This window comes from Hypanus sabinus, chromosome 14, assembly GCF_030144855.1.
Source record: "Hypanus sabinus isolate sHypSab1 chromosome 14, sHypSab1.hap1, whole genome shotgun sequence".
Classification (NCBI taxonomy): Eukaryota; Metazoa; Chordata; class Chondrichthyes; order Myliobatiformes; family Dasyatidae; genus Hypanus; species Hypanus sabinus.
In genome coordinates this window covers 43533663-43545537 of record NC_082719.1, presented here as the reverse complement: position 1 = coordinate 43545537, position 11875 = coordinate 43533663, and the positions used below count along the sequence as shown (strand labels likewise).

Here is an 11875-nt window from a genome sequence, read left to right as displayed (position 1 = left end):
TTTCCCTTTGACAGCATTCTGAAAAATGTGGCTTCTTTTCCCTCACCTTTCACAACACACACAGCATGCTGGAGGAACAGGCGTGGCTCTACTTGCTTTATAATTATGACTGTTTGGTGGAGCACAGCTCCAATGCCATACTTATGTTTACTGATGACACCACAGTCATTGGCTGAATCAAAGGTGGTGATGAATCAGCAGAAAGGAAGGAGATTGAAAATCTGGTTGAGTGGTGCCACAATAACAGCCTCTCACAGCAGCAAGACCAAGAAGCTGATTATTGACCTCAAGAGGAGGAACCCAGTCTTCATCTGCGGATCAGAGGTGGAGGAAGTAAGTAACTTTAAATTCTTTCGTGTTATCATTTCAAGAGGTTCGGTCTTGGGTCCAGCAAATAAGTGGCACTACAATTACTTTGTACCATTATAAATAAAACATGGCAGTGCCTCTACATCCTTAGAATTTTGCGAAAATTTGGCATGTTGTCTAAAACTTTCATAAACTTCTATAGATGTGCGATGGAGAGTATTTTGACTGGTTGAGTCACGGCCTGGTATGGATATATCAAGTCCTTGACCAGAAAAGCTTACAAAAAGTAGTGGATACCACTCAGTACGTCATGGGTAAAGCCACCCCCACCATTGGAGTGCTTTTGCAGGAGAGCAGCACCCATTGTCAGAGATGCCCACCACACAGACCGTCCTCTCTTTTCACTACTGCCATCAGGAGGGAGGAGAGGAGCCTCAGAAACTACATCTCTGGGTTCAGGAACAGATATTACCCTGAACCATCAGGCTCTTGAACTAGAGGGGATAACTTCACACAACTTCAGTGCCCCAACACTGAACTGTTCCCACTGCTTTTTTTTGTTGTTTCTTTGTATTTAATGTGAATGCTTGCAATAAAATGAAATAAAATGAAACTCATGGTTGTATATAATGTCATATATGTACTTTGATAATAAAATACTCTGAAATTTTAACTTTTGAGATGGCCAGTGACTGGAGCTTGCAGGACATGAAGGTTACTTTGCATTTAACATTGAACCTTATAGTTTGAACATTGACTTCAGGATCTGCATCTTTAGAAACTCCACACTGATTTGTAAATTCTGAAAAATGGTAGACCTGAAGCAAGTTCATGAAATAAAATAAGCTCCCTGCAAAGGCAGAATGTAGGAAACTGCAAAGGCTGGAATTCAGAGCAGCATGCAGAATGCTGGAACATCCCAGTGCATCAGGCAGCATCTATGAAGGGAAATGCACATCGACTCCAAATCATTGTCTCCTTTTCCATCCTTAGATGTTGCCTAACCCATGGAGTTCTGCTGGCATTTTATGTGCTGCTCTCTATAACTGTTGTTTCATTCTATATTGTTTTTTTTCCTTTAAAGGTAATCAGGAAACAAAATGTAGTAAAACTTTGATAATCTGCTGTCTGACTAAATCATAATGGTTTAGCATTTAGCTCATTGGGTGCTGGTTTCTGTGATGTATTTCACATAAAATGGTCCAGGTTCCTGTGCACCCTTATAAAATAATAGATCCTAGATTTCCTGTTCCACTTCACAAACCAGTGCTCTTGTTTCCTTACTCCCTTTATTTCACATGGTCTTGGTTTATAACCATATAACAATTATAGCACGGAAACAGGCCATCTCGGCCCTTCTAGTCTGTGCCGAACACTTACTCTCACCTAGTCCCACTGGCCTGCACTCAGCCCATAACCCTTCATTCCTTTCCTGTCCATATACCTATCCAATTTTACTTTAAATGACACAACTGAACCTGCCTCTACCACTTCTACTGGAAGCTCGTTCCACACAGCTACCACTCTCTGAGTAAAGAAATTCCCCCTCGTGTTACCTTTAAACTTTTGCCCCCTAACTCTCAACTCATGTCCTCTTGTTTGAATCTCCTCTACTCCCAATGGAAAAAGCCTATTCATCTCAACTCCATTTATCCCCGTCGTAATTTTAAATACCCCTATCAAGTCCCCCCTCAACCCTCTACGCTCCAAAGAATAAAGATCTAACTTGTTCAACCTTTCCCTGTAACTTAGGTGCTGAAACCCAGGTAACATTCTAGTAAATCTCCTCTGTACTCTCTCTATTTTGTTGACATCTTTCCTATAATTCAGTGACCAGAACTGTACACAATACTCCAAATTCGGCCTCACCAATGCCTTGTACAATTTTAACATTACATCCCAACTCCTATACTGAATGCTCTGATTTATGAAGGCCAGCATACCAAAAGCTTTCTTCACCACCCTATCCACATGAGATTCCACCTTCAGGGAACTATGCACCATTATTCCTAGATCACTCTGTTCTACTGCATCCTTCAATGCTCTACCATTTACCATGTATTGAGAAGTTTTGAAAATCTGCTCCACCAAAGTACAAAGTTTGCAAGATTAATGGAGTTTTTCTGTTAGTAGTTAATCCTGGGAATGCATAATATGTTAGTTACTACCCAAGAAACATAAGATTCAATGTGTTTTTAAAATTGAACTGTCCTGCTGAAGGGTTTTGGCCCAAATCATCAACTGTACTCTTTCCCATAGATGCTGCCTGGCCTGCTGAGTTCCTCCAGCATTTTGTGTGCGTTGCTTGTAAACATGCTCATATCCACTTTCAAATTTTTCTCAATGAGACCAAATGTTACATTATTATATTTACCATCACAAATTTTCACCACTTTTTCCAAAATAAAATTCTCTCATCTTTTTGAAATGTGCTGGTGGTTAGTTCAAAAGTGCATTATTGATGTGTTTTGTTTGGCTACTGTATAACCATTGTGGACTGCATGTTTCAATTAACATTTAAGTATCACTTTGAATGTGGCACTTAATGCCATCTTCTGTTTTCAACTCAGCTTTCTCAACATATACCATTAATATTACTCATATTTTGTTTTTCTTTCAGATGTTCTAAGTGGATTTCACTTAAGAGATCTGTAAGTGTTTCATTGTGGGAAAATCATGCATTATGGCCAACTCTTCCTTCCTTAGCTGGATTTTTATCTTTAAAACTGCCTGTAGTTTGTGTTTTTCTGCAGAGAATGGCAAAGTCATAGACATTTCGTCTTCTGCACTGACAACCGTCCCAAGCAACTTACTAAACCAGGCAGAAGTATTGGATTTATCACAAAACAGCATCACTGAAATTCATAACCAGGACTTTGCTTCTCTTCACTGGTTAAGAAATCTGAACTTGTCCAGCAATAGAATCAACAATGTAGCAAATGCTTCCTTCAGGTCTAATCAAAATCTAGGATGTTTAGACCTTTCTAAGAATGAACTTTCAAGTATTGAATGTCAATTTTTATATAATGTTACATCCCTCAAATACTTGGATATTTCTTATAATCGTTTTCATTGCCTGGCCCTTGGGAAAGCATTTAGGTTGTTGAAAAATCTGGAATATTTAGGCCTAGGCAGTAGGGAAACAATAAACTTACAGAAAAATGATCTGAAAGAAATATCAGAAAAACAGTTTCAAGAAGTTTCTATCGGATTAAAATATTTGTCTGAGTATGTTCCCGGTACTTTACTGGTTTTGAGAACAACTAAACTCCACATTATTTTGCCATCTGCAGGCACATCAGATTTACTTGAAAAGCTCTTGCGTGATGCCTTCATGTCTTCTGATACTTTGAAATTATCAAACATTGATTGCTTTCAAACATGTATCAATTATATTAAAGGCTTTCAAACAGTAGAAAAATTGTCAAGGGTTAGTAGTTTGTCAGTAGAAGATTTTACAATCTCTTGGCAAGATTTAATGAGCATAACAGAGCTTATTTGGGAGACACAGGTTAAACATTTAAGTCTTTTGAGCGTAACATTAAATTACATTGAGGATCCTGAATTTCAGTATTCAGACAAAGTATTGGAAACATTAATTATTAGAAGATTAAGAATTGCTACATTATATTTCAATCAACAAATCATTTATGATTTCTTTGCCAAAATAAAAGTTAAAAGTCTAGCTATTTCTAATTCGAATGTTATATTCCTGACCTGTCCAGAGCAAGGAAACCTTTATCAGTTCATGGACTTTACAGATAATTCAATTACCAGTGATTTTTTCTTGCAAGGGTGTGATTCCCTGATTTTTTTGGAAACTCTTATTTTACAGCAGAACAAATTATTTCAATTTTACAAATTGAGTACAATGACCCAAGATATGAAATCCCTTAAATATATGGATGTGAGTCAAAACCAACTTAATCTTAATGAGAAAGGAAAATGTCTTTGGACCAACAGTTTAAAGAAACTGAACCTGTCATCAAATAGTCTGACAGATTTGGTTTTTACATGCCTACCCAGTAACCTGGAAGTCCTTGACATGGAGAAAAACAATATTTATACTGTGCCCAAAGAAATACATAATCTGGAGATGTTGAGAGAATTATACCTTGGCTCTAATAAGTTGGTTAGATTGCCTGAATGTGGCAACTTTAGAAATCTTGAGATGTTGTATGTTGAGGAAAACTTATATCAAGAACCTTCTACCAATTTCCTTCAAACTTGTCAAAGGCTGACCAGACTGAATGCAGCCTCTAATCCATATGCATGCACCTGTCATCTGAGAGACTTCAGCAGGATGAAGGAAAATACCCAAATAGAACTGGTGGGATGGCCAGAGTCATATCAGTGTACTTATCCAGTGAATCTTAGAGGAACTCTACTGAAGGATTTTCAAATATCAGAAATGATGTGCAACACAGCTCTTTTATTGGTGATTATACTGGGCAGTATGTTTGTTTTAGCAGTTGTAATGGCACTGACATGTCATTTTTTGGACTTGCCTTGGTATTTGAGAATGATTTGTCAATGGACCCGGATGAAGCGCAGAACGATGAAGACAGACAGCCGCCAATTAAGTGAACATTTGATCTATCATGCTTTTGTGTCTTATAGTCATAATGATTCTGCGTGGGTGAAGGAACAGTTGTTGCCAAACTTGGAAGAACGAGAAAACCCATTCAGGATATGTCTTCATGAAAGACATTTTATTCCTGGCAAAGGAATTATTGAAAATATAATCAATTGTATAGAGAAGAGTTACAAATCAATATTTGTTTTGTCACCCAACTTTGTTCAGAGTGAGTGGTGTCATTATGAACTGTATTTTGCGCAGCACCAGGTAGTAAGTGAACAGTCTGATAATTTGATATTGATTATTTTGGAGCCAATTGCTCAATACATGATCCCACCCAAATATTATAAACTAAAATCACTTATGGCAAAGAAGACTTACTTAGAATGGCCTAAAGACAAAAGCAAACAGAGACTATTTTGGGCCAATTTGCAAGCAGCAATAGGAATAAAACTAGCTGTTTCAACAGAGGAGACATGGCTGTAAATTGTGATCAATTGAATTCTGAGCTGTGTCTTAATAACTTTCATTGCACTCTATTTTTAATTCTCTTCATCTAATAATATTGTTTTGTAGAATTATATTGATAGAAGATAATCCAGAGATTACTGATGCAATTATCCAAGAAAATCTCTTTCGGTGGAGTTTTGGCTGCAATCACATGTTGTCTTCAGACTGAAAGATCAAATTGAAGGAAAATAGTAACATGCAAATAAAGGAAGGAAAGCAGGAACATTGGATAAAAGTTGGAATGGTGGGAGGGGAAAAGTGGGATGGGGTGGGCAGAAGGGTAGGAGATGAAGAAATGTACCCAGTAGGCACACTGAAGTTCTAAAATGATAGTTGGAAATTTCTCCATACAGCTAGAAAGGGACTTTGTGCATGAGGTACTACAGACTCTATACAGCAAAGCAAGTGCTTGAAATAGACATAGTGCATTCAGCACTACAGGCTCCATATATCAAAACCAAGGAGTTGGAAATGCCTTTTTTTTAAAAAAAAGAAAGACATGAAATATGCTGGCTAAGCCATGTACAATCATCCATGAGATATCAAAAGATGTTAGGCTTCAGGGTAAGAGATAAGCTCCAGAAAAATTGTGGAGGTTATTAACCTATATTGACATGACTGAGGCTAGAAGTGAGAGAACCAATGTCTAGAACCAGGACATCCTGACATACATCAACCTTCTAGAAGTGGCAAGACCCTTAAGAATAATTACAGGAAAATGATAGATAAACATCTTTTATGCATGCAGGTATGAATGTAATTTGATTGTCTCAAAATTCTTCCATAGCTGCAACTGATTTTACCTTTGATTTCTCTTTTGTTTTGGGACTACTGTAGCCATTGTCCTTTTTATAAGAGGTGCTCTTTTATTTTTGCTAGTTGCTTTTTCATCTATCATCAAACAAGTATTATTTTTGAGACACTTTGATTTCAGTATTAGATTCATTTAAATTATTCAAGTATTTCTTTGCTGATGATCATTTGAAATTTGACAATGTGAGTTCATAACCTATTACAATCCATGATAGTGTGATTGAGTGTCTTTCTTTCCCATCCTAACGAGGGCCTCAACCAAAAATGCCGACTATCTATTTCCCTCCATGAACACTGCCTGACCTGCTGAGTTCCTCCAGCATTTTATGTGTGACTGTGATTCATAGAGCTATTGAGCAATACAGCATTAATGCAGGTTCCTCAGCCCAATAAATCTAGTCTGACCACTGTGCTCACCCAGCTGGTCCCAATTTCCTGCATTTGGCCCATATCCGTCGAGGCTCACCCTTCTGTGTACGTGCTCAAGTGCTTCTTAAGTGGTAATATTATAAATGCCTTAACCAGTTCTTCTGGCAGCTAGTTCCATATCTGCAACACCCTCTGCATGGAAACAGTTGCCCCTCATGTCCTTTTAAATCTTTCTGCTCTCTCCCTAGACCTATGCCCTCTAGTTATTGATTCCACCACCCTAGGGAAAAGCCTGATACCATCCACCTTATCTATAAACCTCATAATTTTAAACTTTTCTGTACAAGTTGCTCCTCATTCTTTGACATTCCAAAGAATAAAAGCCTCACCTGACTACCTTTCCCTATAACTCAAGCCCTCAAGTCCAGACACATAACAGTGTCATCGGAACTGTACACAGGACACCAAGTGCAGGCTGGCCAACGATCATAGCTGACTCAAAGCTTCAGCCCTGAGGATATTCACTTAAATTTATGATTGTGTACAAAACTTTCAAAAAAAGAACTTCATGATATGCATTTTAAGTTGATGCCTTTGTTGTGGATTTATTTTGAATAAAGTTTACTGAAGCAACAGCAAAAAGAAAGAGTGCTTAATCAAAAACAAAAAAAAAGCTGTTTCATTCTTGAAGAACTACAAGTTACAGTTTCTGGTGGGAAATAATCTAAAACATCTCGTTTTATGCATTTGCAACCCAAGTGTAATTTAACCATTACGAGAAAAGGCACACATGCTTGCTTTAAATCAATTCAGTCATATATGTGTCTCCATTTACTAAACCATTTTGGTGTTCATGTTCTGGATGGTAAACATAGATATGATGAGCTGAAACATGCCTGTCTTTGTATTACAGGATCCTATATGACAGTTCTTTTAATTTGATGATTGAGACATGCTACTGAATGTTTTTAAACTACCAGCTCAAACGATGTTCAAATAAAATGTTTTGGAGTTATGACTGGTGCCTCTCAAAATTGTGACATGCTTTAAAAACCAATTGAACTTTTATATAGAGAAGAGATGTTCTCTCTGATTAGGAATGTTACAGGTTCATATTACAGTTTACTAATGGCAGAATTGTGCTTGATTCTTGTAACTTGACCATGCTGTCGCCCTCCTTACCCATTTACATTTGTCAATCTGCCACACCGGTGGATTTTCTGCAACTCTGTGGACCCAGATGTCTTGGAAGTCAGGCTATGATGTCAACGTGAAGCGGACCACAAGTAACTAGTAGACCTGTTTGATCCTATCTCACAATCCCATGTATGGTTGTGCTGCTTGTGGTATGGGGACTTGTTGGGTCAGGTCATCATGTCCAGACCTACTGCAGAGACTTCAATTAACTCTGAAAAGTAATTGCATGTCTCTGATGATCAGAAAAATTGAAATATGTTTCAACATATTGAGATAACCAAATAAAAAATGTTAAAGTACACTTTAAAACATTTTCAGTGATTCAAGTGATTTAGAAATTGAAGTGTAAATAAAATCAAGAAAACATCTTTTAAATTGAAGCTGGCTTCCTTGTTCAGATGGATGAGATTTTGTTACATTTGGCAGATATCACAGGCATAAAGTCATTTGCTCGGGATATTTGTGCTACTTCCATGGACTCAATACAGAATCCATCATTGGCATATCACATTCATTGAGATCTATTCTCTAGCTTTCATCTGATATTGGAGTTGCAATACCCCGTGGTAGAAGTCAGAAACAAACTAACTTCTGGTGGTTAGCTGGCCATTTATTACAGAACCACCCACTGGCTGAAGATTAGTACCTACTGGCTTAATATTTATGTTGTTTTAATGGATTTCAATTCCTGAAGATAAAATAAAGGCTTGGAAGGATTTCCTACAAGTTTTAATGATATAAAACTTTAGGAAAAAAGTAAAAGGTATTTTTTTCCTTGTCCACAGCAGAAGTATTATTTAAAGTTTAAGTGTAGTGACAGAACTGATTCTGGTGACAGTTTTACAGAGATATCAGCTCTTTTCATTGAAGTCCTTTTTAATTCATCAAACAAAAATTTTTGTATTGCTGGATGTGAAAGTGTTCAGATTTACACATATATGAAATAAGGCACTATTACACACTGAAATTCTTAAAATGAGTAGATATGTTCCCAATTGAAAGAATGAAATGAAAATTTGACCCATTAGGCTGTCAAGACAAATTGCAGAATCTACAAACTATTCATTCTCTCCATTACTGACTTAGATGAAGTCACTGTGTGTATCAGGGCTGAACTTAGACCATAAGACCATATGGCATTCGAGCAGAATGAGGGCATTCAGCCAATGAAGTCTGCTCTGCCACTTCATCATGGCTGATCCCAATCCCATTCAAGCCCATACACCTGCCCTCTCCCCATATCCCTTGATGCCCCGACCAATAAGGAATCTATTAACTTCAGCTTTGAGTTTACCTATGGACATGGCCTCCACCACACACTGTGGCAAAGTATTTGACAGATTCACCATGCTTTGGCTAAAAAATTCTTCCTTTCTTCTGTTCTGAAAGGTCGCCCCTCAATATTGAGGCTGTGCTCTCTAGTTCTGGATACCCCCACCAGAGGAATCATCCTCTCCACATCCACCTTATTTAGACCTTTCAACATTCAGTAGGTTTCAATGAGATCCCCATGCATTTTTCTAAATTCCAGTGAGCACAGGCCCAAAGCTACCTGATGCCCTTCATATGTTAACTCCTTCATTCCCGGAATCATCCTTGTGAACCTCCTCTGGACTCTCTTCAATGACAATATATTTTTTCTGAGATAAGGGACCCAAAATGTTTGGCTTGACTCGTGTCTTATGAAGCTTCAGCGTTATCTCCTTGCTTTTATATTCTATTCCCCTTGATATAAATGCCAATATGGCATTTGCCTTCTTTGCCACAGACTCAACCTTTAAATTAACCTTCTGGGAGTCTTGCATGAGGACTCCTAAGTCCCTTTGCACCTCCGAGGTTTGAATTTTCTCCCCATTTACATAATAGTCTGCACTCTTGTTCCTTTTAACAAAATGTATTATCATACATTTCCCAACACTGCATTCCATCTGACACTTTTTTGCTCATTCTTCCAATTTGTTTAAGTCCTACTGCATCCTCAGCACTATCTACCCCTCCACCTATTTTCATATCATCTGCAAGCTTTGCCACAAAGCCATCAATTCCACTATCTAAATCATTGACAAACAATGAGAAAAGTAGTGATTCCCAATACTGATCCCTGAGGAACACCACTAGTCACTGGCAGCCAACCAGAAAAGGCCCCCTTTATTCCCACTCGTGGCCACCTGCATGTCAGCCATTCCTCTATCCATGTCCGTATCTTTCCTGTCAGGACTTTATCTTGTTTAGCAGCCTCATGTGAGGCACCTTATCAAATGCCTTCTGAAAATCTAAGTGTAACAAGCTGTAATGTTTCACTGATAATGTAATGGTTTCTCTGTAGCAGCAATGTTTGGGTTATGACTAGAGATAACAGGGTTTGCAATGCTGTTGTTCTTTCTTGAGAGTCTGGAAGAGAGGTTTTCACAGGCTTTTGCTGGGGAGAAATGAGGAGAGAAGATGCAAATGGAGGGAGTTGGTAGACCGCCAGATTGGAGGAGGCTGATGGTGGATGATTGGCTTATCAGTTAGCTCCAACATTGCGCAATGGACTGTTTCATAAGAATGGGCCCTTATTCTTTTCTTTCGTTGTCATCTTTACTAACCGTATGGTCAAAGTAAGAATTGTAAAGCTTAATCGTTTAATCGCATGTTGTGTACTGCTTGTTATTTCGAGGTATTGATTTGTAACTTATTTTTTCATTAGTCTCCAAGACCCCGAAACCTCGTCCTTAATAATAGACTCCAATACTTTCCCAGACACTGAGATTAGGCTAACTGGCTTATAATTTCCTCACTTTTGTCTTCCTTCCTTCTTAAAGACTGGAGTGACATTTGTATTTTTCCAGTTCTCCGAACCATGCCAGAATCAAGTGATTCTTGAAAGGTCATGGTCAATGCATCCATTATCTCTTCAGCGACCTCTCTCAGAACTCTGGAATGTAGTCCATCTGCTCCAGGTGACTTATTCACCTTAAAACCTTTCAGTTTGCCTAGCACTTTTTCCTTTCTAATAGCAATGGCTCTCACTCCTGCTCCCTGACACTCATGGACATCTGGCATACAGCTAGTGTCTTCCACAGCAAAGGCTGAAGCAAAGTACTTATTAATTTCATCTGCCATTTCTTTTTCTCCCTATTACTACCCCACCAGCATCATTTCCCAGTGTCCATTATTAACTCTCACCTCCCTTTTATTCTTTATATAATTGAAAACACTTTTAATTTCCTGCTTTATATTATTGGCTAGTTTGCTCTCATATTTCATCTTTTCCCTTCTTATAGCTTTTTTAATTGCCTTTTGTTGGATTTTAAAAGCTTCCCAATTATTTAACTTCCCACTCACTTTTGCTACTTTATATGCCCTTTCCTTAACTTTCTTTGTCAGCCACAGTTGCTTAGCCCTGCCATTTGAGAACTTATTTCGAAGGGACAGATCTATCTTGCGCTTGGTGAACTATTTACTGAAACTTCAGCCACCTCTGTTCTGCCGTCATCCCCACCAGAATCCCCCTCCAACCCACCTGGGCAAGCTCCTCTCATTCCTCTGTAATTCCCTTTAATCCATTGCAATACTAATACATCTGACTTGTGCTTCTCCCTCTCAAATTGCTTATATAAGAACTTACTGATGATACATATATAGTTGACAAAGGACATTATGAGGAGGGCATAGCTAGAGATTAGAATCAATTTTTTAAGTCTATTAATCACACATAAAATATTTTAGCATTTGTGCCCCTTTCTGGTTGAAGTCCTGCCACTTGGGAAATTAGAAGCAACACGTACAAAGTGCTGGAGGAACTCAGCAGGCCAGGCAGCATCTCTATAAAAGAGTAAACAGTTGACGTTTGAAGAGTCTCAGCCCAAAATGTTGATTGTTTATCCTTTTCCATAGATGCTGCCTAGCCTGCTGAGTTCCTCCAGCAATGCATATGTGTGTTGCTTTGGATTTCCAGCATCTGCTGATTTTCTCATGATCTAGGATTCTCAGTCTACAACCTTTGTTTTTAACTTACAGTCTGAAATTTCTCCATTTGCTAGTTTAAATGGAAAATAGATACTTTGATCACAGTGTCTCTTCTAGAGACACTGCCAAGAAATACATTCTGCTTTC

General features: G+C 38.2%; 1 protein-coding gene across 1 annotated transcript; it reads left to right on the top strand.

Moving 5' to 3' along the window:
• The first annotated feature begins 619 nt into the window (after nucleotides 1-619).
• Nucleotides 620-8068, top strand: tlr1 (toll-like receptor 1). The gene is made up of 3 exons (XM_059988629.1): nucleotides 620-623; nucleotides 2930-2960; nucleotides 3046-8068. The coding sequence occupies exons 1-3, from the start codon at nucleotides 620-622 to the stop codon at nucleotides 5372-5374; spliced, it is 2364 nt and encodes a 787-aa protein (XP_059844612.1). The 3' UTR covers nucleotides 5375-8068.
• Nucleotides 8069-11875: the final 3807 nt, after the last annotated feature.

Coding starts and splice junctions, on each gene's coding strand:
- tlr1 (XM_059988629.1), top strand. Junction 2,961..3,045: donor GGATTTCACTTAAGAGATCT/GTAAGTGTTTCA, acceptor AACTGCCTGTAG/TTTGTGTTTTTCTGCAGAGA.